Source organism: Parasteatoda tepidariorum, chromosome 10, assembly GCF_043381705.1.
Source record: "Parasteatoda tepidariorum isolate YZ-2023 chromosome 10, CAS_Ptep_4.0, whole genome shotgun sequence".
NCBI classification, from domain to species: domain Eukaryota; kingdom Metazoa; phylum Arthropoda; class Arachnida; order Araneae; family Theridiidae; genus Parasteatoda; species Parasteatoda tepidariorum.
Window position 1 is genome coordinate 3726772 of NC_092213.1, and position 26345 is coordinate 3753116.

The following is a 26345-nucleotide window of genomic DNA, read 5'->3' on the forward strand; positions in this document are numbered from 1 at the left end:
TTATAAAGATATGTATGCCGAAGAGGATTGTGGTTGAATGAAATGTGAAAACTAAGCTTTTTGCATTATTCGTGAAAAAAAAAATGATGCAGTAAACAAACAAAAAATTTCTTTTTTGAAAAGGGAAAATTAAGCATTTTTTGAACACACCCAAACCCCTTTAAGGGCTTTTAAAAAATGAAAATAAGCACCTTTTAAAAATATACGCTCCTGATGTGTACTTGGTGAGCTCAGGGTATGCTTCAATTTCTAAAAAATAAAGAGTTACGACACTGAACAAAGCAGTTGGACATATATTGGTAACCTTTAAACATGAGATTGGAATTATAGTTTTCCAGCCTGTTTGTGTTGTAAATTGTTATTTAAAGTCAGACCAAATACACACAATAATATGGAGGTTTAATTTACACCCAATATTACAGCTTAAAAACACTTAAATGATGCACATAAACTGTTTTATCAGTTTTATCAACTAGATCAAACATTGGAAATGAGGCGAGATTGTGAATTTTCTGTCATGCAAATATGGGCTGTAAAAAATACCTCAAATAAAACTAGTTTGTCCCAATCAATGCTTGATCTAGGAATTGCTTTGTGTTCTGGATCAAGTTTCAAAATTATAAGTAAACAAAGTTTAATGCTGATGTCTATAAGCCCAAAAATAGGTTGGACATTCAACACTGGATACAGATAAAAAAGATATATAAAGCCAAAATTTTTAAAGAGAAAGATCAACTAAATCACCAAATATTGTGATTCTTACTCTTTAATAAATTAAGAAATGTAGCATTTCTAAGAGTGTAAAGCCTATTTTAAATCTCGCGCAATACTGTAACATTAAAAGATTTGAAAAATGTGACAACTTCAGTTGGATTTAACTGAGTCACTAGAACTAAACGGGCCGCAATCTGGTTGGCAGGACACTGTATTCTAGTTCGAATCCAGCCGACCGAACACTCCCCGTGAAGCAAATGGTGCACAATATGGAGGACTGACCTGAACCATGACTCTGGTTCAGGTCAAAATTACTATCTGTGGATGATTGAATGATTCCGCCCTATAAATTAAGAAAAGAATTCAAAATTTTTAAAAGCAATTAAAATAGAAAAACGTGCAAAGCAGCAGTGAATCTGAAAGGAATTGAAATAAGAGAAACAATGAAATAAGAAAAAAATTGGATAAATAAGTCCGCCCTATAAACAGGTGTGGCAGAAGTCAAATTCTTGACCATAGATGGAGCCACTGGAAAATACAAACAGCAACTATAACTAAAAGGTAAGAGGAAACCAAATCCTGGATAGGGAATTTCCCACTATAAAAAGGGGATTCTTGGACATAATGCATCCATTACACTTCTTAATTTTTTACATTCTCTAGTTTTTACACTTAACCTTTTAATGTATATTTGATCGTATGATTCTCCCTTCATGACCTACAGTATCGTATATGAAATGAGCTTTTCTGACTCTAGTGGCCCTAGAGCACATGTACTTTATCTCAATATAATACTCTTGTATCACATCTCATATTAGCAAGCATATTAGTACTCTTCATTTTTGTATCACATTACTCTCCATGTATGTGTGTTTGGAACATGTGCTTCTTCTTTCAATCGGTTTTGAAGGAATTAACAATAGAACCAAACAGATTTTTATCCACTTTTTTAGTTTGAGAGTGTACCCGCTTTAAATATAACCTTTAAGCATTGCATAAACATTTCCAAGTACAACTGTTACACGTGTAGTTGCAACAAGTTTCTTAACAAATCAATTTCTATTCACCCATGTTTCAAATTAAATTTCGGTATATATATTTTATTGAGTTTTTTTTTCATATTTCACATTATAATTTATTTTTATTATTGCAGTTTAGATTATAAAATGTTCCCTAAATTAAGATAATATTCAATTGAATTGCTTGAAATAATACAAATTTTATTAAAAGGATGCTTTTAAACGAAAATTGCTTAACAATTGAAAGTTTGAAGATCAAGTGCCACTTAAGGCAGTGGAATGTTAAAAATAACGGGAACATATGACAAACAAATACGTTCTGGATGGCTCAAATATATTGATATGAGTAAACGAAAACCTATAACTGAAATCAAAGAAAGAGAAATTCGACAAACTTAAGTTCCAGTTGATAAGATAAAAAGTAATTAGCGTAGAAGCAAATTAAAAGAATCAAATATCTTCTCAAATACTTCTTAGGAAGAAACAATTTTATTGTTATGAGAAATACCAATATTAGAATTAATTCAATAATAAAAAATATTTTGGGATCAACAAAGCCATGTTTATTGTTCAGAACAAAATGATGCACATGTTTTTGAAATCAAAACAGAAGGGAAAAAAATTCTACAAGTAATGTCGTATTATTGCCAGATACCAACCTGATAGTGAATCTGTGGGACAAGTTTGATCCACAGGTTCATGTAATGGCTCAGACAAATCTTCAATGCCTGTAATTCGCTAAAGCAGCAGGGTTTCGAAGGCGCCTGGAAAAATATTGGCCACGATTTATTCTCTTAAATGCACAAGTACGTAACCATGATATGCACTAAAAGGGGTAATAGCTGTAGAAGCAAAATTAAGGTTAAATAGAATTTTATATTTATGCATTGCTGGAACCGTAATAATACTCAGTATTCTACATAAATTTCGACTTTCTTTTTATTGTATTTGATTTATTAATGACTATTTTAATCTTATTGCACATTAGCATATAGGTGTGTTTGACTCATGTGATCTTGTACATTATCGATGCAGGAAGAACGTAAGACAGTCACGTTTTTATTCTTCATCAATTAATTACATAAATTTATTGAGTTCTAAATTATGTTTATTATAGATTTAACAACTTTAAAAACGATAATTTTTTTTGTTGATATTTTTATTCCATTAAAATAAATAAAATAAAAAAACTCAGGAAATTGGTTTTACTATTCTTGTTTGGGCCACTATTAAAAAATTCTAACACAAATACAGAACCAAAAAAAAAATTTATTGGAACATAACTGGTTGTATATAACTATTTGGTATTAGTAAATTATTTAACGATTGAAAAGCTATTGTAAAACACTTTTCATAGAACAAAATATGCATTATTTGGCAGATAGGCAGATTTTGACAGATAGAACACAAGGGATAACAAATAAATAAGAAAATACACTCTTTATTTTACATTATTTATTTATAAATTATGAAACACTGAACAGGCNAGTAGAAAAATCCATAGAACCAAAAAAAAAAAAAAAAAATTGGAACATAACTGGTTGTATATAGCTATTTGGTATTAGTAAATTATTTAACGATTGAAAAGCTATTGTAAAACACTTTTCATAGAACAAAATATGCATTATTTGGAATAACTGTTTTATATATATTTTGACATATAGAACACAAGGGATAACAAATAAGAAAATACACTCTTTATTTTACATTATTTATTTATAAATTATGAAACACTGAACAGGCAGCACTTGATATAAAGAGTGAAATAGTAAATTAAATATTTTGGAATAAGAATTATGATTATTAAAATTGTATAACTGATGTACAGTTCAATTGAAAGCACACCAGGTTAATAAAATATTTTTATTTTGATCCATCTTAAAATTTAAAACTAAATGATAAATGCTGCTACACTGTTTTATCTTTACTGCTGCCTTTCCTTGGACACGCCAATATAAGTGCATGCTGTCCCCCTCCTGCTACCTTTAGAACTTGCCAGGAATTTTGTAATTCTTCTTTCTTTCCTTTAACAAGGCGAGGTGAGTTAATATCATTCTCATTGGCACTTTCTCCATGCCCTAGCTGGCTAGAAGCCATTCCCCAAGAAAAGAATTCACCTACAAAAAAATAAATAAATATCAGTTTTATTTTATTATAATCAGTTCAGTAAAAATATATCAATAGAGGTTGTATTTCCTCTTAAATTCCTAAAAATTTTTGCAACCATTAAAAAAAAAAGAAAAAAAAAGGGTGTTTTAAGCAAAACACTGATTATACAACCCCATTTTTAAACCAAATCCGCTAAAGTTGAAAAATGCAACTGCTGAGTTATTTATAAGCAGGGAGGCAAGTAATATCACTCTTTTGAGTGGGAGAAATTTTAACCCACTGATGGTTTTGTGAACGGTGTAAAAATTTTCACCGGCCGTCTTCGCACAGCAAAACAAGTTTTTTCATGCTATTAGATAGAAAAATAGTGTGTAGGGGAGAAACATTCTCCTAGTTTTTCCCTTTTGCTTAACTGTCAAGAAGGTTAAAGAATGTTTCTAAAATTACCCCAAAATTTNGATACAATATCGATTCCAACTATCGAGAGTAGGAGTAGCCACTTCAGTTCTGACGTCACTGCATATCGTCATATGACGTCATCGCATTCAACTCCACAGGAAAGGAGAGGAAGAGGATTCCGACGAATCCTAGTGTAAGAGGGCGGGTCAAATAGGAGTGTTAAAGAGGGGGGGAGGAAGCACCTGCAGCTACACTTTAGGCAGATGGTGGTTTGTTAAGAGAGGGCGGAATTAACGCGGGGGGAAAAACTTACACACTCGCGGAAAAATCAAATAATTTTGAAATTGGCCGTAGATTGAGGTAAAATTCGGGAGCTTTTCGTATCGATTCCGGAGGGCGGGAGAAGAATAAAAAATTCGGGAGACTTGGCACGTCTGACTGTGCTGCCAACCCTGTATCGGTTTTAGACTATGGTATGTACAATTTTAGGCCAAAGTAATAATTATCATTTAAAAATTTGAAGGATAAATGACAATTTTCCTCTTAACTGAGGTAAATATTATTTCACGCTTAGGGCAATTAACAGCAACCTTTTTTAAAACAGAGGTATTTGTTTTAGTTTAACATTTTGGGCAATAAATAAGTTATAGTTTTTTATTTTAAACCAAAGGAATTTTTCTTATTTAACAGCTAGCTAGGACTATAAGATGGAATACCACTCTTCTAAAATCAAAAAGAAAACATTTTTATGAATTTGGTAAAATGAACATAGCTGTAGTGGCTAAAACATTTATTACTACAAATACAGGTCTTGTAAAAGGTCAAAAGAAAATCGAGATAACTAAGACCGTTGATAGTATAATTTATTTTCTAATACAGTCGAACCTCGATTAATCAATACCCCTATCGTTCTGAGTATCACATGTATCTGAGAGTTGTTCTGTAGACAGCATTTTTCTATTCTATATTGTGTGTGCAAATTGTAGTACTATAAATTTACGCCTAAACAAAAGTTATGATAACTAGATGCGTTGAATGGTCTGAAAAAGCTCGTGTTATTATTGTTGTAATCTGGCTTCTGAACAAACTGCAATTAAACATAAAACAAACATGTTCCCACTGATTTTTTCGTTATATTATTTTATTGTTATTTATGACATAAAAACAAAATTGAAGTGTTATTTTGAAGCATCATTATAGTTAATACTTATTTTTATAATTTTATTCATAGTTTAATGTTTATGCACTAAAAAAGCCCTTCAATTATCCCACGATTTCCCCTGCTCCCGAGGATGCCGGATAATTGGGGTTGTACTATACACTGAATCTATATAGGCATGTTGTATATAGAGAAAAAAGAACCCTTCAATAAAAGAATATTACAAATAAAATTTAGTGAATATTTCTTACATTATTTTTCGAGCAATAAACTTACTTCAAATCACACTAAAAGCCAATGTGAAAATTTAATATTTCGTTAAAATTTAATCATGGGTTCATCAAAACTTAATGTTGTAATTAAATAAAGAAGAGCTTCCCTAACTTAACAATACTTTACTTTTTAAAAAAATCCATATGGATAGCGAATGATCACTTAGCCTACCATTTTAATAATGCTGTGATTGTTGAAAAGTTAATTGGATTAAAACAATTTTAAATGAAATGTTAATACACCATTATAACTTTATGAGTTACTTTAAGTTTAAGTTACCTTACGAAGTTACAGGATTGGCAAATTTGACAATAGAAGTTTTTTCTTTTCTTCCATAAATATACTCAAATGCCCAAAAAATTCTAAAACAATTCAGGCAAAATAGATTATACACCGCAGACACTTAAGTACTACCAGTTCAACATTTCACAATTTTAAGATTATTAAGTCTTAATTTTAAATGTTAGGATCAAGTGTAATATAGCATTATCACTTAAATACTTTTAGAGAATTAAGACTTTTAAATCATAACTAGAAGTTGTTGTGAAACTTATAAAAGTGCAACAGTAAGACCCCTTAAAAAGAATCTTTTTCGGTAAGATGGAAATCTGCTCTATGGACCGAAGAATGGCATCCTTGATTATAGGTAATAATTTATGATTTAGAATACTTAAAAAAGGATAATTTTATTTTAAATTACCTTTCTCAGTAACAGCATACGACACACAATTTCCGCAAGATATGTTGCTGCATTTTTCTAGATTAGGAACGACAGTAGGTGATGATTTGTCTTCACAAACTCCTAAGCCCAACCTACCATAATCTTGACGTCCTAGAGCATGAACCGTACCTAAAAATATAAGGTTAGTTTTTTTAAAATGTGTGAATATTAACAGCATGCGCGATTTATAACTTCCATGAATCACATTCCACAAACCATAAATATTCTCAAGTAGAAATCTGGTAAGAAAATCATTTGGAAGATAAAAAACAATCAAATGAAATTAAAGAGAAATTTGGAAAAACATTAATGCAGTATGAGCTTAAAATATCTTCAAATAAGTTTATAAAAAAGAGAATTATAATTAAATTGAAAGAGAACAATAGAAACAAGAGGACATTACAGCAGTATTTCTCAACCGTTTTATTCCCACGCATCGGTCAATGTTTGATAATTTTACTGCTGCCTGTCAACTGATTGTTTATATTTTAGTTTGTTTTGGTTTCGTAATTTTAAGTTAATTGCAATTAAACATGCCTACAAAATAAAATACAATAACAGGCAGGGTATAGGCGTGGCTTTAGGTGACACTTTTAAGCTCTTGGGTTAATCTCGTGTCCATGGAAAGTCGTACAAACTCGAGAGAAATACACCACAGTAAATAAAATTAAAATAATTTATTATGTTCCTTGAGCGGTCCTGTACCATTTGATCCGCGGACAAGTGGTTGGAGTTCAACGCATTACAGGTCTTCATCAGGGGGCACCTTGCATGCATTTATGTTTAAGCTATCATGTGAATAACTTTTTAACGAAGGTCTCATCTATGTTTCAAAGACCCATTTTGAAAGTATTAATAAATAAATTTAAAAAATGTTTTTTTACACTTATTAACCAAGGCTCTCATTGAGCAAGTTCTCTGGCATGAAGTGTGCTCCATCTCTGAAAACAATAGTATGACGACCTACTTTTCTATCAACCTAATACATAATCTCTACTTGACTTTATAATTCTTTATCTAACATTACGTATTTTATCAATATTTTGAACAAATCTGTGGGGAAAAAAAAACTATTACAGAATGAATTGAAATCCAAACAAATATAACAAAAATCTTGAGAAATAATATTTCTTTCAAGATTTATACAAATTAACAGTTTTACAAGATTTAGTTAAATTATTCTGTCTAAATCTGAAATTACGAATTTTTTAATCATTAAAAATAAGAGATAATTGTTGAAAAATTGAACACTAAAACATTTGTTAAGGCGGGGATATTTCAACCTTCTCGTTTGAGGTTAAAACCAATTGAACTTTTGAAGGGTTCAAAATGTCTCAGCAAAGATTGCTCAATCTTATGAGACTTGCAATAATAAGGAAGGAAAGGGTTTAGGGCATTTGCCTCACAACGAGGTGATTCAAGTTAGAATACCAGCACTGTCTGGTTGATACGGTTTTTGCTTTTCACTCCTACCAACCACAGTGCAGCCGTAAAAAATATCTTCAGAGGAAGGATGAACCATGGATATAGACGGATCATCATGGCTAATCATTTCCCTTCTAAATGTTACGCAAATGCAGATGAGTTCCATTAAAAAGTCCTCTGTGAAGGCTAGTTTGTTCCAATCCATGATCCAGGAGTTCACTTACCTTCTGGATGAGGTTAAATATCATAAGGCTATAGAGTTGAACATTGATAGTTGTAAAATCTGAATTGGGTAGGCTGTAGAAAATAAAAAAGTCTGTGAGGAAAGGTTAACCATCTCTCTGGTTGAATAAAACTTACCACTGCTGTCCAAAGCTAAAGTGTGGTGTTGTCCACCATTAATCTGTTGCCAATTTTTATCACTAAAAGAAGGAATATGTTGAGGAAAGAACACCATCTGGTTTTCTTGATCACTGTTTCTATTTTGTAAGCCTACAAAAAATACAAAAAAAAATCTCTAAAATAAAACTATTAAGTTTTTATGAGAATAATTAAAAATGCTGCAGAAAAATTATATAGCATTTTCCAGGAAACCTCATAAATACAGAATTTAAGTATAAATTAATAATCCAAGAAATTCACTTAAAAATAAAGGCTTCTTTTGCTTCATAGTTAAAACAAATGAAAGCTTCATAAAACTATGAAGCAAAAGAAGTCTTTAATTTAAAGTAAATTTTTTTGGGTTATTCGTTCAATTCATGATTCATGTTTGTTTATAAAACATAAATCACTCTTTTTACTGGTAATAAGAATAAGGAAAATATTATAAATCTTAACTAGTGGTGTACCAAAAGGTGGGGCAACAACCCCCAGGTTTACAGCGAAAGTGGTCACCTGATTAACAACTAAAGACAGTAAAACATATCTGTCTAAGCAAGGCACCAACTGTACTTAGGACGTGAGAAAGAATTTCCTAACACTCATCATAGCAATAGAATTTCATAACATTTATCTAGCAATAAATTTTCAAAAAAAAAAACCTTTTCGCTTATAATATATTAGTAATGTCAATGAGGTTTATTTTTCTAAACAATTTTCATTTTTGAGAATTCATGAAATACAGACTTTTGAACACACAATTAAAAAAAAAAGAAAAAACTGAAATTTTTTTTTAAAATTAGAAATTTATGATTTTCATGTTAAACACCTTTTTTGAGAATCAACGATGCAGGGCAAAAAAATAAATTATGAAATATTAACTGTGTTGAAATAAATTCTGTTTAAAATTTTATGATCATACTTTTAATTAAAGAAATTTTACTTAAATATTATGGTAATAATTAACATAATACATGGTAATGTGCTAAGTCAATCGACTTTTAATGGGCATTATCATTATGGGGCAAAGTACAAAAACTTTGGGGCTGAAGTGGTTTTCTACATAAAAAAAGTATAACTTTCCACGCGATATCTTTGAATTCAGAATTTAAAATGATCAAACAAATTTTAAAATTCCAAATTCCTACAATGTAAATTAACAAGCACTAATATAAATTAATAGCAACTGTCACAATTTTAAGTGTTTTGAAAAGAATAGGGGTGATTTTGAGCCCAACTCAAAAATCTGGAAATCTGGACTTTTCAGGAGCACAATGATCTCTGAAAGAACTAATTTTTAATAAAGGTAACAAGTGGGTGATATCACATTACGATATATTCGGATTAAGAAGTCTGTTCTTTAAAAGAAGAAAAATACTCATAAAAGAAGTTTGCACAATGGAATTAAATGCTGTATTCATTTTTGTAAACACGCATTTTGAGCTAGGTCCCAATTTAAAAACTCACAGATGAGATGTTGTAAGTATATAAATTATAAATAAGCAAAAAGAAATAAAAGCTTAATTTAAAGTAATCTTAGTCATATAATAATCAACTATCATATATCTTACTTGTAATAAATAACCATAATTAATTTATTCAAATAGCTTAAATTTTAAATGCATAAACTATTGAACTGCAAGCATGGTTACATTCAAGAAAAAAATTTGAAACAAAATTTGCATATATTGATTGAATTAAGCAATTTAACATGATCATGACCTTTAAATATATTAAAGTATGACTGGTGTGATACAGACAGTTTAGATTAAAATGTGCAAATAAAGTGCTATTGCTAAAAAAACAACAATAAAATAAACAATCTTGTTGCACTAAGCATTTTAATTTAATAAAGCATGTTTTTAAGATTCTTTTTATATTATAATGCATTAAATATTAATTTCAACTTAATACATAAAAGGCATTGATTGCCTCATAATAATTCACAAAACTTACAGCTCGGCCAATAAGCACAGATAGATGTAGATGACAAAGCAGTTTGAAAACATCGCTTTCATGAAGTTTTTTCATTTCTTCATTTGAAAGTTAGTTTAATCCATTGGTAACAGGAAAAAACATCAATTATAAAAATATTTAGAAAAGAAAATATAAGGTAAGAATTCTAATTTTTTGTGTGTTAATACACAACAAACATAATGATTTTTTGCTCATACTGTTTTTTTTTTGTTCCAATGTAATCATATAATATAAAACCAGTAAACCTAATAAGGCCAGCAAGTTTTTGCTAAAATTTTGTCACAAGCTGTTTATAATTGGCAACAGGAACCTGGAGTGCTCGGAAGGCTGCATTTCATGTGCAAATATGCTATTTTTTTTAAAAGAAGCTTACTCAGTCTTAGGGAATTTTCTAAACATGTACAGTCAGAAAAAATATATATATATATAAATATATACATATATCACCCTGAATAAATATATATATAGGTTCATTCAGAGAAAGTGCGTTTTTGTGTCTGATTTAGTAACTTAATTAATAGTTAGCACTACTCGATTAACATATTTGAAGTCACCCCCAGGAACCATTAAGACTGACACTTAGTACGTGAAAATCTGATTATAAAACGAAAGTTATTGCGGATGATATCTTTTTTTTTGCCGACTGTACAAAAACCATGAGAATTTTTATTAAACCAGTAGACCCGGAGAAACTGGCGAAATCTAGCAGTCTACTGTTAAACCCAGTAGAGTCTGCACTTATGTAAGTATATAATAAAATTGTTGTTGGCGAACTACCCTGTTTAATAAAGTACTTACCTAGTTGATTGTAGTTATTTAGACCACATGCATATATAGATTGTTGAGCTTTCAAGAAAGTGGCATGGGATTCAGTCCAGACATCAGTAATTAGTAATCGGCGCTTCATAAAAATAACATCAGGTTCCAGTAAAGCGGCTGCAATTAATTTCACATTTTTTGAAATTATAAATTATACATTATTTTAAGAATTTAGTTTTAAAACTGATTAACAAAAAATAAATAAATAAATGAAATAAAATTATGCACAAAAAAATGGGATTTTTTTAACCCATTTTATAAATTGATAATACCAGATTAACCTTAATTTTAAAACAGATTCATGGAAGAAAAAAAGTAGTGAACAACCATGCGAAAAAGTAATTTAAATTTATAACACAAGTCAATGCCAAACTATTCCTTTATTGAGGGAACCTGTGCACTCCAAACAACATAAGTGGCTGAAATAATAAAACAAGAATATTTCTAAAAACTTCTCCAATTTTATAGAATTTTCTCAATTGCATTAATAGAAATGAAAAGTAGACCAGGAAAAACTAGTAAAACCAAAAGCTGTAAAAATCTATAACTAAAACTATAATAATCAAACCACAACTTACCCAGACCCTTTACACGGCCACCCTCCTGACATGACCTCGGATTAACTCGACCGAGCTGACCTTGTTCTGCACAACCACAAGTATATACAGTACCATCTTTGGACAGACACGCAAGATGATCGGCTCCGGAAGAAATCTTCACAATCGTCTTCCCTATCAATACTTTGACAGGTGTTGGGCAAGGTTGACCATCAGCTCTTAAACCCATCTGCCCGGCTGCACACTAAAGAATTAAAAAGCAGGGGTCAATTAAAAAGTAAATTTGTAAGTCAGTTGTTATCACAGATCATTAAGGCAAGGGGGTGTGATAGCTCTTGCTTTCCAGTGGAGTCATCTATGGCCAAGAATTTGACTTCTGCCACACCCGTCTACGGGGGGGAGGGGGGGACAAATTCATACATCCACATATCTTAATTTTGCCTTGAATCAGAGAAAGATCAATCTCCATTTCAGTACTCCCAGAGGCATAATGTGCTAAGGGAAATCGAGGACTTTGTGACCTGACAGGTTTAACATGCACCAGTCACCATTTAGTACATGGGGAGACTTCGGCCGGCTAGATTCGAACTGCTGTTCTCACGAACGCAAGTTCAGCACCATGCCATTCAAGCTATCTCGGCTTAAGTCAGTTAAGTGTTGTATATAATATTTAGATGATTTACAAATATGAAACAATTTTTTTTAATTTAGGTAATAATAAAAATTAAAAATAAATACAAATATTGAAGGTAAAATAACATTTATTTACTTATTAATTTACTTATTCATTTAGTTGAAGATTAATTTTCACTTGAGTGTCAGTAAAATCTTTAGATGACCTTGACAGCAGTTCCAAAATAAAACCAAAACTTTTAGTTCTGAACAATCGATTCATTCTATTAGACTCCTGAAAACTATTTTGCTTGTAACTTCAGTCATTATATTAAAATTAATTCAACAATGTTAAAGTTTAATACTTTTAATGAACCAAAACCACTGACTTATATTTTGAGCTATTGACACAGTCTAGCGTTGCTTACCAAAATGTACCTCTCCATGATAATGGCTCACATAATAAATCAAAGATTTGATTTTTTTTAAAATTTATTTTTCTTCATTTTATTAATTTATTTTTAATAGCAAACAAGATAAAAAATAACAGCTAACCTTTCACATCTTTTTACACTAATCACTAAATAATAAACCGCAAATTTTTGTTCTGAAGCTATTCACGTCATCTTTACTTACTTTTTGTCTTACTTCAATTTGAAAAAAAAAAAAGAAAAAAAAAACTTGTATTCAATGCTATTACTATAAAATATTTATGTAGTATTATAATTTTAAAAATAATATAGTGTCATTTACTTTTAATAATAATTTTGATACAATTTAATAACCATATAGAAGAAATTTTTATATATTTTTTAAAATTAATTTAGATAAATTTTAAGAATGATGACTTTTTTCAACCCTGAATTCATGGACATACAAAAGGGAAACTCAGAAGTCAACTTTTATGATTATTCAGAAAACAGAACCTTTAGTTAATTACATCTATAATAATAGAAAGAAGAGTTCCTGTGCAAATGAAATTAACAATTATGTTTGCATAGGTAGGATAAAGAGTAAAAAACATCTCTTTTGGAAATCTTATAAAGCGGGGAGAAAACTCATCTCTAGTAGCAATCCACACTGAGTTTGGGGGAAAATACCGAAAATACCTAAACGAGAAAAAGATGAATTTCTTCACAAATTCTCGGAGTAGCAAAATAATATAAATTAATTTGAGGTAATTAATTTCAGAAACATAATCCTTTTTAAGTCATGAGTATTATAAATGTCTTATTTATTTTGTAAGTGAACATACTCTAAAATTTCCCCACAGATAGACTTGTCCAGATTCTGCCAATGCAGCTGTATGGGAATCTCCAGCTGAAACTTGCACTATTTTTTCTAGTATTTCTACTTTTGTAGGCATGTACTCTTCTTCGTCACAAGAAGTTCTTCGGCCTAGTGCTCCTTCATCATTACAACCAAAGGTCAAGATCTAAAAGTAAAGAAATAAACTGTAAGAAGTTCAAATAACCCAGTTGAATAATTTCCTTGTGATAGATTCTAATCTTTCCAATAAAGAGAAAATAAAGTCTGAGCAACAACACTAAAGCTTTTAATGAAATAATAAATTTAATGTTAAAACAAATCTAAAAAAGTACAAAACTGTCCTTTACTTCCTAAAAGATTTAATGAAAAAAATTAAAAGACATAAGAATCTTAACACAGTTAAAAATAATAAAACTATTTTTCACGGAAAAAAATTTAAATTTTGCTAGAATTAAGTTTTGTTGAAAAAAATTTTTAGTTTTAGGAAATTGTTAATTTTTATTTTAGCAAATATAATTCAATTGCTTTGTTTATGTATATATGATCCACTGTACCTGACTTTTAATTTAAAAGAAAAAACTAAATTTTTTATAAGTGTAAGGAATATTTCATTCGTTGTTAAATCACATAAAAACCTCTTGAAAAATGTTCCTCTTTCATAAAAAACCTCTTGAAATCCTCTTAAAAAAAAAGTCCTGATCAATGTTCAAGAAAATGAACTATAAGTGAACCCACTTCCAAAGAAACAATTCAGTTTACAGGTAGCAAGAATTTTTTGCTTCTGAACTAGATCATGTGACCGGACACATTCAGTTTATAATGAAATGTTAAAACAAATCTAAAAAAACACAAAACTGTCCTTAACTTTCTAAAAGATTCATTGAAAAAAATTAAAAGACATAAGAATCTTAAAAAGTAATATGGTAAAAAGTAATATAAAATTATTTTTATATGGAGATAAATTAAAGTTTTCCTAGAATTAAGTTTTGTTGTTAATTCACATAAAAACTGAACACATTGCAGTAATTGAAACCCAAATTATTCTTCACTTTCATCTTAAAAAATCGTATTCCATGTTCTAGAAAATGAGCTAAGAGAGCCCACTTCCAAAGAAACGATTTGGTCAAGTTTACAGGCAGCAAGATTATCCTGTTTTCGAACTAGACTATGTTACCGCACACATTCAAGTTCATCGGACACATATAAGTGAACCTCTCTTCATGGACCACAATATCATATATAAAAAGAGCCTTTTGGACAGTTCAAGATCGCACGGAGGTGGGATCTCATCAGCGTACTCTCGTATTTCACTTCGTATAAATACAAAGAAAAACTGAGTTTCGAGGTCTGGAAAAGTGCTTCGTTCGGCAAAGTACCATATCATAATCACAAATATAAATGCTTTAAAATTAATAGGAAAGTCAATACTTACTTCTCCATTTTCTGTCAGGCAAACAGAATGCATACCCCCGGCTGCAATGTCAACAATGGAGTATTTTAAGGAATCTAATTGAGAAGGTTTTTCTGTGTAATTAACATCATCACTCAGCCCGAGCTGTCCAGCACCATTTTCACCCACAACAAATACTTTGCCGGAGACGGAACTTAATGAAGGGACTTCCAAAGCAACTTGAAAAAGAAAAAAATTCCTTTAGATTTTTGCAGAAAAATGGCACAATTTCATTTATTAGAAGAATTGTGTAAAAAAAAAAAAGAAGATATTTTGATGCCCAGAAAATAAAATCAATAGATTTTAAAATGTATTATTCAATCTTGATAAGTAGAAAGGTGGCGGTAAAGCTTATCGGATTCGTTACATGCATATTAGGGATGTAACAAATAGTGGTTTGGTCAAATTTAAAAAAAATAATAAAATCGTATAGTGACATTCTGCACGGATGTTTCTTTGAGATTAAGTGTCACAGTTCGATATATATTTGCAACTTTCTGGTTGCGATCTTAAATGTTTTTGCCTATGCAGTTTTTTGGTGACAATCTTAAAAACGTCATTCAGTGTTGACAACAGTTTGGAGGCAAGCGGCAACACGCCATTAGAGACATTTTTGAAAATTACACCAAGCACGCAACATATACGATTATTTTACTGCTTCTTTGATTTACTATTGTTGAAAATTTCAGATTTTTGAGATTTGGTTATTGTGGAGTTTCAAAAAGTATTGCTCACTATCCAAGTATTTTTTTCTCAAAATAAATTTTTTTTTTGTATAAATTAAGAGTTGATTGAAAAAACTAGAGATTTAGTCAAATTCAATTCTCGAACAATTAGAGAGGAAAAAATTTCCACATTGAAAAGAATTGATACAAATTTATTTTAATTTCTCTTTAACCCTTTCGCGACGCAAAGCGCGCTTACCGCTGAGGCCGGCAGTCTCTCTAGCGTGTGTCTCCCCAGGGCCGGAGGTTTTTTTGATGTTAAGCCTAATTCCATGAAATTACCGAAATATCAGCGAATTGTTNTAAGGGAAAACTCAAAAATGCAATGGTTGTTTTCGAAATTACCTTTTAAGTCTAATTTACAGTAATGTTTCATAAGCAAAGATAAATTGAACAAAAATATGCTTGAGAAAATGAAAAAAAAAATTTATTCATTATTCTTATAAATTCTGTCTACTCTAGGCACTTATTAAATTGTTAGATTAATAATGTAAAAATTTTAATAAAGCGTAAATAAATAAACTGTCAGAGAAAGAATACGTATCATGTTACCTAATGTGACTCATTATGAACCAAAATTTATTTTTTCTTACTTACCATCTTGTTTCTTTACATTGCTCTTTGCTTTAGGAATAACTTTCACAGTTTGCTTTCTTTTATGAGATTTTTCTTTACTAGATGAAGCTATTTCTTCAGTTTTGGCAACCTTTTCAGGAGTTCCTTTGGAAGAACCCGGAATCGCTTTTTCTTGCTTTCTCTTACGAGATTTTCCTTTATTTGATGAAACCATTTCTTCAGATTCTTCAACTTCCTTAGGATTATCCTCAGAGTCTTTTTCTTCAGGATTGTCGACTGAAGAAGTTTTCGGAGAACTAGGTACTACTATTTTACTGGATTTTCCTTTATCTGAAGCTGTTTCTTCTGCTTTATCTTGCCCACTGTTTTCTAGAGATTTTTTTGGTGGAACAGATTCTATTTGCTTCGATGAATCCGAAGAGTCAACATTTTCTGTATTAAGTTGAGTTTTATAACCATTACTTAGTGGTTTTTTTTCTTGTTTCTTTGTAACTTTAAGTGAAGGAGTAGGTGTAGCCTTTACTTTTTTAGCAACTTTCTTTTGCACCATTTTAGTTAAAAACCTAAAATTAAGTAAATAAAGGTTAATTAAAATACTTACTTAGTATTCTTTATTTATTAAAATTCATAAAGAATTATCACATATATTTTTTAAACTAACCAAAAAAAAGCACAAAATCAAATATCTTGCAAAAAATGTATAAAATAGTTTAAATTAAAGTTATTTACATATCATTGCTAGGTAACGTCACACACAAACCCACCCTAATTGCTTCTCGTTCATCATTATTTTTTTTTCCTTTCTTAAAAATCAAACTTCTCCACAAAAACACTAAACATTTTGTTTTACAAACAAATGCAGAATGTGCTTGAAATGCAGAATGTGTGAGCAATAAGAAGAAATAATTTTACCAGTTGGAAATAATTCAATTAGCGAAGGGTTTTAGTACTCTTTATTAATTATTTTTATTTTAATTTTTCTGAAAGTTTGCTTTCTTTTCAAAGAAAAAAAAACTATTTGGAAATTTCTTTGATTAATATAAATATTCCAGACAACTTTTACAGAAGCAAACGGCAAACTAAAAGAAGTAGCTCTACTTAAGTGTAATGAAAGTAAATTTTTAGGAAAAAGTATAATTAAATATACTATTTTTTACTTCAGAATTACTTTATTATTTAGAACATGAATGTTTTAACATTATAATTTCATCAATACTGAACCGCTCACATGAGTTTTAATAAGATAATATTCTCGTATACCAATATATATATAAAATTTGCTAATTAATCTTAAAGTAGGGCTTCAATAATCTTGAAATAAAAACAGATTGAAATGTGTCACTCATGTACAAAAGTAATTTTAGTGGATGATCCCTAGACTCATAATTTAAAAATTTTATGATATTGAATAGTTTGGGAGATTTCCATATCCTGATCTTTTGCAGAATAATCGGTATAACTCGTAGGCACCCCCGGGCAAATATCTATATATTTCAGTTTTTAAAAAAAATTTCAAGTTTAAAACTATTTGGCATCTTGGGGATTGTAGTTGGTGCAACAGATCACAGTACAGAACTATCCCGGAATTGTTAATTATAATAACTTTTAAAATCACATGTAAAAGACGACGAATCAATAATTGAGTAACTACAAAAGTCCATCCACATCATTACTGCACTTGCTTAAAATAATAAATAACTGACATCTCATCACAATAAAACCTTGATAATATAAAATTATTGAGATTCTTTCACATAGACAGACTGAATTACAACAATAAATTCTGTGGATAAGGCAATATGCCTGAACCTTGTATACAATTAGACTCCCCCATTAAATAGAAGAATTAAATTATGCGATTTTTGCCAGCATTATTAATTAAAATAGTAAGAATTCAGTTCAAAAATCCAAATTTTTAATTTCTTCAAATCTGTTTTTATTTTTTTAAACATTTTCATTTATATTATCAGAAAACATATATTTAAAATCAGAAATATCAGGAGAAAAAGTTGAAAATCAAAACATCTTTTATCAGGAAACCCAGGAATATCAGAACTACAAAAGCTGTAAATGCTAAGATTTATATTTTGTAACACGCAAACTCCTCCCCCCTTTTATTTTGCTGCCATTGATTGACATCCACTAGCGAGCTTATAAATAAAAATATAAAATTATCGTGAGAAAGAATTTTTTTTCATTCAACTGTTGTGGTTAAATAGTCACAATTTAAAGTAAAAAAATTCACGAAAGAGCACTTAAATTTACATTAACAAATTGGAATTTCAATATGAAATTTGCATCAATTTTACAAATAAGAAGCCTTCAGCATGTCAACTATGCCATTGCACTTCTGTGGGTATTCTGTGCATTCTACAGATCGACCCAACACAATATTTTCCTCAAACAAGTTTAACAGTGAATAATTCTTGAATCAATATAGTCAGTTTAATGTTTGGTCAGAATCAAATAATTTGGTAAGAAAAAGAGTAATGTGTGCTCTATAAAATAAAGTTAAGATGGTTTAGTAAAAACACATTTCTTTAAAAAAAAACTTTTTAGACTTCATAGTTCATGCAACTAGTTTTCAAATCCGAACCAAATACAATCAAGTTTCTAAACAGATTTTAAAGTTGGAAAAAAAATACTAAGATGATAAAGGTTTGTGTTCTGTGATATTTTCCTTTAAGTTACTTGTGAACGATTCCACAAAGCAGTCAAAAATTGGGTTTTTGCTAAGGTACCGATGCGGAATTTTTTTTTCTTTCTACTACAATATGAAGGATATTATTGCTGCATGTGTAATACTTTTGAAAAACACTCCTTCTTAGTATTATCCAACAAATTTTTTTTTTGAGGTTTAAACTATGATCATGAAAATCTATACTCCCCAACATAGTACAGAAGTAAGATAAATGCGTCTCCACTATATAATAAACAATAGAATTTTTTCTCTCGGATGCCCGCCTGATTGACAATCGTCCTTCGGGTTAAGATTCCAGCCACCCTATTAGGTGAGGTCTACGTTGCTCCCACAGTAAGTTATATGTAAAGAAATTTTTGAAAACATTTTGCTAAACAGAAAAATAAATTAAAATTAGTTTTAAAAAAGAAGTTAACAAGTGTATCCATTAACTGTTATAATATCTTGTATTTTCGTGTGAGTTAATACTGGCTAAACAATCCGTATAAAGATAGCGGGTTCAAAAAAGTATTCCGGAATAGAGATTTATTTTTCATGGGGCTTAAAAGAAATAAACTTTAAAAACCACTGATTAGAATGTAATCAAGATGTCAACTAGATTTTCACTAAATCTGGTAGAAAAAATAATTTAACGAGGAGTAAAGTCCCAATTAAGTTTAAGAATTATATTAAAGAAATAAACAATTGAGACTATAAAATGGTATTAAAACTTATTTACACAAACTTACAGTAAAAACCACTATTTTCGTATCTGTAGAAAAATTTTGAAACACAACATGCAGCATTCAAATCTCAAAACATAAAGTTCGTTGCCATTAAAAATTTAGTAGAAAAAAATATATGTCAAAAAGATAATATTAGTAACTGAGTAGTAGTTCCAGTTTAAATTTTTTTTATAGATGTCGCAGGTTGTTATTTTCCTTAAACTGCTGTGGGAAAAGCGCAAACTACATGCAATGAGACTGCTCTTTTAGAAACATTTGTTTCATTACTACTGTAGAAAATAAATAGATGTTAAATTATTGAATAGATGGTTGACTGAATGTAGGCAATAACAAACTTCCCAAAACCGGAAAAATTAAGAAGACTTTCTGTGTGTCCTTCCGCTTATATTATGCTTACGAGATGCGTAAACTTGCCTAATATTAAAGGAAATTTTACAGTCACTCGAAAGACTGTATTATAGGCAATCGCAACACTCGAATACGCTATCTGGGGAGAAGACCGGTTCCATGCCTTTGACCATTCCCCCTTTCCTCTCCTGTCCCGCAGTAGACTGATCGTTAAGACAAGGTTCCCAGCAGATCACCGAAGTCAAGCATCACTGGCTGCAGTCAGTGTGCGGGTGGGTGACCATTTGGATCAGTCTGCGTAGGGACCGAGGGTGTGCGGTATGGGTCCTCGCTAAACTATTCTACCGTAAGTAGGTCGTCGCGCTACCAAAGTGGGGGTGCCATCCCATCTGCAGCGGATCAAAATTGTGATGGCATGGCTTAGGATCATCCTCAGGGATGTTTTCCAGATCGTCGTCAATAGCCCATTGTGCTGCTCTAGGGCGACGTAAATGAACTACAACTACAACAACAACCTTTCCTCTCCTCTTATTAGTTGTATAGGAATGTACTACGATATTTTTTTTCCGTATTTAATTGCTTAATTTTCGTGGCGCTTTCTTTCAGAACTATGATTAATGAAGTTTTCAGTTCTATATAGTTTCCAAACTCAAAAGATTTTTATCTATTTGAAAATCAGGACAGAAACTAACGTACTCCCTCCTTCAAGGACTCTCCACACGCTAATTGTGAAGTGTTCCCATTGGTAAAGAGTTCTGCTCCACGCCTCCTATAGTCCATTTCGATCGCCAATTGTGATTTGTGCTTAAATGCGCGCGAATTTTACTGTTCATAAAAGTAATTTATAAATTCTTACAGGTTGTGAGTCAAAAAAAATTCTAACTGAATGAATATCACAACATAAATAAAATATTAGCCATGCTTTGAGTGTTATTCTTAATTTGGCTATATTTGAGCAATGATTGATTGATTGATTTTTTCATTTACGTCGCACTAGAGCTGCACAAGGGGCTATTGGCGACGGTCTGGGAAACATCCCTGAGGATGATCCGAAGACATGCCATCACAATTTTGATCCTCTGCAGAGGGGATGACACCCCCGCTTCGGTAGCCCGACGACCTGCACGCGAAGTCGAGCACTTTACGGTAGAACAGTTTAACGAGGACCAATACCGCACACCCTCGGTTTCTACGCAGACTGATCCAAGTGGTTACCCACTCGCACACTGACCGCAGTCAGTGATGCTTGACTTCGGTGATCTGCTGGGAACCGTGTCTTAAAGATCAGTCCACTGCGGGACATATTTGAGCAAAATAGCACAGTTTGTCATTTTTTGGGTAGCATCATAGCAATCTTGAGGAGTCTTCCGAATTCTTCTGTTGTTTGTTTCGTAGAAAAGAATGCTTTATATTGAAAACACTACAAGTATAATTATATTGGAAGGTGATTTTTTACGAGCTTAGGCGTAAAAATCAGTCGGAAGTTGTAACCCGGAAGTCTTACCATGTAATTTCAACCTCTAGCGCCATCTGCGCCTAGCTTTACAGATATAATATTATTAAACAAATACCAGCCGTTGACTTCTCATCATTAGGCTTCTAGCTCTCCAGTACTTCTTAGCAATACAGTCAAAGTCTTTTAGTGCAGAGCACGTGTCCAAATGCGCAGCAGTCATGGCTCGTCCGGAGTTACATAAAAGACAATCTGATAAAGTAGTCAGCTTGAGGCGGAGTAAATAAGAACGTACAAGTCCGGTCAAAAGTTTAAACACGGCTACCGCAGTAACAAGGGGTGAATCCGAAACACTGTGAGTTTCACAGAACACATTCCAGGACTTATCTGTAGCAGCGTGAGATGATGTCAAACTATGGAATGATTGTTTGAAAATTCTTTTTATTTCAAGTTTAGCGGAATGGAAGGAGAGATCGCTACACGATCTCTGAAGAATATAAGTTCCTTGTTTGGCCAAAAAGTCACCCATTTCCTTTCCTCGAAGACCACAATGGGATGGGAGCCATTGAAATGCAACACTTCCCTCATTCCTCTTCAGGAGTTCTCTACAGCTAAAAACAAGGGGACCAGTGGCGTATCTAGGGTATGGCAAGTATGGCGAATGCCATGGGCGCATTATTTCAAAAAGGCGCAAAATCAATCAACATCAACGATTATTTTTTTAATTAAAAATTTCCCAATTTTTTTTCTTCAAGTTATGGCAGAATTAAAAAAAGCATACAACATTTAAACTTTCCTCGAGGGCTCGAAAAGAAGACATCGAGGTCTTTTGAGGAACTCTTTTTATAACTGGGGGAGTGAAGTATGAAAGGGAACCGCTAATAATAAAAACAAAGTAGGTGACGAGCGTTAAACAATTTTAACCTCCCACTGTTTTTCATTTTTTTAATAACTTCGTTTGAAAACTCATAGACCACCTCAGTTAGGGATAATAGGAGGGCCAAGATTTCCACAGCTTTAGCATAACTCGAAAAGCGCGGGAAATTTGGGAAATTTCCTAAGTTGTTATATTGGATTCACCATTGAAAAAAATGGGGGAAATAAGAAAAAAAAACATTCCACACTTTTTAAACTACTTGACGTCTGTGTGATAACAATTCATACACGTTTCTGCATTCATTCACTAGACACTTTTTCTTTCATTATATTTTCAAGTTAAGCAACAGAGGATTCGAAATAAATAAAAAGAATGTAATATTCATGAATGCATTCAAGATAAATACTAAAATAAATCAGTAATAAAAAGTAGCTTTTTCTTATCTACTATTATATTTACGACGGTTTCGGCAAAAACCAAATTTTAATTATAATATCGTAATTTAAAGAATAATGCAGAGTTTTTAATAATTATAATTATTACTCTCTTTACTAACTTTTTGATACATTCCAATAAAAATATTTTTAATTTCAGAGAATTCCCTAAATAATTAACATTTAATGTCCATTAAAATCCTTTGACAAAGAGACTTTAAACCCATATGTAATTTTATAACCGTCGTTGAACAGCCGACCCAATTCCGTAGCCTTGTAATTTTGAACCCAATCCAGAAGACAAGGGAACTCCTGTATCGAGTAATGGGGGAAATTTGCCTTCGTGGAGCTAACCCGCATTTGCGTTACATGGAGAGGAATACCACGAGAATCTCCCATGGTTAGCCTGACGGCAAGGGGACTCTAACCCATGATCCGTCTACGACTGATGATATTTCACGTCAGCACTGTGGTCGGTGCAAGCCGGATGCGGAATTCGTATCAACTGGGATTCGAACTCGGTTCGCCTTATTGGAAGGCGAACGCTCTATCCTCTGAGCCATCGCGGCTCCCATATTTAAATTAAAAGGAATTTAAACTTATTTTTTTCTAAAATGTAGCTTCTCATTGCTTCACGATACGTCAAAGTTGTAATAGAAAAAATTTAAGTTATCGCTGATAAAATGAAAAGACAAAATGTAAGCTCATTATTCATTACAGAAAATTACAGGGAATTTAATTTTTCTTCTTTTTTTTAGGGTATTATTAATTTCCTTTTTTCTACTAAAAACGAAAAATAAAGCACAAACTTAACGTAAAATTTTTTGAGGAAAACGAAAAAGAAAAAAAAATTTTTTTTCCCCTGGTATAAACGATGATAAAATAAACAGTTTAATAATGTTCATTCAAAAGGGTTATTCACGAGTAAGAGTTATAAATATTAAAGTTCCCAATTTTATAAACAAGCAAGACATTATTTATAAGACTTTATTGAAACTGTAACTTAGAGTCAAACTATAATATTGCACAAGGGAAAAAAAACTCTAAAATCGGCACAAAAAATCATGGTTACATATAAAAATAAAATAATTAACTTAATAACTTAATTTAGATTACAAAATTATAGAATATGTACTAGCATTAAGAATGTATATTGTAGAGTTGTATTGAATGTGTATTGTAGTACTATGTATGATGTTATAGCTCTTGAGTAGCAAATATATAGATATAAGTCAATGCCTTTTTCCTCGGCAATACATAACGTATTTATTTAAAATCGTGTCCTTTTTTATAATAAGAACAGAAAACGAATCCCAAAAATAATATTTATTGATTTCGTTTATTTAAAATAGCTTACTTAGACATTCATTTAAATTTAAAATAATTTACTTGGAAAAAATGCTTTTCTACTTATATTATTTGATATTATTTATGTATAATTGAAAATGCTATACGTTAAATATAAATTATAGTAATATAAGCTGAATCTTTAAATTTAAAACATTTATCTATATGAAAAAATTAGTAGTACTACAGACTAAAAAAATGAAAGGCGAACGAAAGAAACTTTGGAAGTTCAAAAGTTGGTGAGTAACGTAAAGAAATTTTTATCCCCTTATCTTTAAGGAAAGTGAGACATCCACAATTTTCGGGGGAGGAAATGAAAGGAACCCCTTCAGACAGAAAAACCAGATGGCCAGATGGTGATGACCAGAGGACAGAGAGATGTGAAAACCAAGGGGTGTCCCAGTCTAGCTTAGACTAATTATTCTGTAGTGAAATGCTTGTAAATCTTCAATTTTATCAGGGGTTAAAATCTCTTTGAAAAAAGTTTTCCGAATTAGCTGAATAGATTTCAAATAGAACCCCTTCTATAAATTAGCGTAAATCATTCCTCAACAAGAGATTTTTGCCACCCATGGTGGTAGGAGGTTCCTCTGACTCGCTCTACAAATAATTTAAACCTATGGAACGATTTAATTATGAATACACCCCACTATTTTGAAAAATAAAGGATAGGCGTTATAAGTAGTTAGGCGCTCATACAAAAAATTCTGCTCGTTTTAGTTAATGTTTCAAAATTTAAGTCAAGAAAATCAAATATTTAAAGTCTTTAGATTTTTATAATCTACTATTTTGATGCAGCTTCTGGGCTTTTATAGTTGGTTCATAGATTTAAGTGAACAACGTGTACTACAAGGATTTTCTTTGATTGTAAGTAATCATTTCCTAAATATTTAAATTAATGCATTATACTTATTAATTACCGTTATATTTTCTAGAAATGATGTCTATATACAGGGATGTCAACTGCTAAGATTTCTCCGAAATATTTTATTAAGTGGTAGAGAGTTAAAAACTAAACCTTGCAAAATTTTAGATGATATAGGTAAAATTTGAAATTTTTACCACGAGGTAACTGGAGTAAAATTGTATTTCATGGAAAATTTCGAATTATACATACGTAGTGGCGGAAAATATAATTTTAAATCAAATTTACATAAACCAAGAATAAAATATCAAAACATAAATTTTGCTACCACTAGAAAAAAGTTGCCCATTAAGTTGCAAGTTAGCATCTCTGTATGTGTAGATCGAGTGGGACATTTGCTCTCCCTCCTTTTAATGCTATAAATTAGAATTTATAATATTTTTTAGTTTTTATTGTTACTGTTTTATGACAGTACATTTAATATGCACATAGATTTTTTGTATTAATAATTATATATTGTATAATTAAATACTCGTTAATGCATTATAATTATAAATAATATGTAATAAAAAAAGCAACGAATGTTAAAATTTCTAATGTTAGTGGGAATATATTTTCTTAATTTTCCTGAAAAATAATTGCGATAAGTAAATAATTTTGTGTTTATTACGTAACATTCATTACGTTCAGCAAATAGTTTCCAACAACCGATAAATGTTTCTCTTTCTATTCATAAATAGATAGATTTTGAGTTTAACCACTTGTTTTTTTTCCTTCTTTTCTTTGAAGGGTTATATTAAGGAACAATGCTTTAAGTGTAAGTTTCAATAATCCTTTTACTTACAAATTGATTTTTTTTAATTCATAAAGACATGTTTGTTTTGTACTTTTAAATTACATTTATTTAATATTTATCAACCTTTCTTCGAGTTATGGAACACGCTTCCATAGCATCTCGGGTGCAAAATTTTGTCATCTTTCTTTCCCCTATATCTTTTATTTTATTTCAGATTACAATTTTCTTCCCTTTTTAAAAAAAAAAAAGAAAAGAAAAATTAGATTAAATAATTACTTTTTTTAAAATTTTATAAGTCTTTTACAATACATATCACTTACATTATGTCTATATCACTACATATTATATTACTTGAAAAAAAATCAATAAAGTAACAATTACAATAATTATTTTTCATTAAATAATTATCTTTATTTAAGAATATAAAGAAAAACAATAAGCATTTTATGTATTGAAAAATTAGAGCTTGTTTAATAACGAAGTATACGCATTCTTATAATGTATTTTCATAAAGATACAAAAAAAGCCCTCTTTTCCTCAAATATTCCAATCATTTATATTTCTCTTCTTCCTTAAAAGCAAATTTTAAAACTAATTAATTTTGATTATTTTTAAAA

General features: G+C 30.7%; 1 protein-coding gene across 1 annotated transcript; it reads right to left on the reverse strand.

The window, feature by feature from the left end:
* Positions 1 to 3430: 3430 nt before the first annotated feature.
* LOC107454525 (regulator of chromosome condensation) lies at positions 3431 to 20090 on the reverse strand. The gene is made up of 9 exons (XM_016071744.3): positions 19612 to 20090; positions 16204 to 16745; positions 14864 to 15060; positions 13418 to 13597; positions 11572 to 11794; positions 10973 to 11110; positions 8180 to 8311; positions 6374 to 6523; positions 3431 to 3850 (listed from the first exon to the last, which is right to left on the reverse strand). Exons 2-9 carry the CDS (start codon positions 16730 to 16732, stop codon positions 3642 to 3644), a joined length of 1758 nt encoding a protein of 585 aa, XP_015927230.2. The 5' UTR covers positions 16733 to 16745; positions 19612 to 20090; the 3' UTR covers positions 3431 to 3641.
* Between the last annotated feature and the right edge of the window lie 6255 nt (positions 20091 to 26345).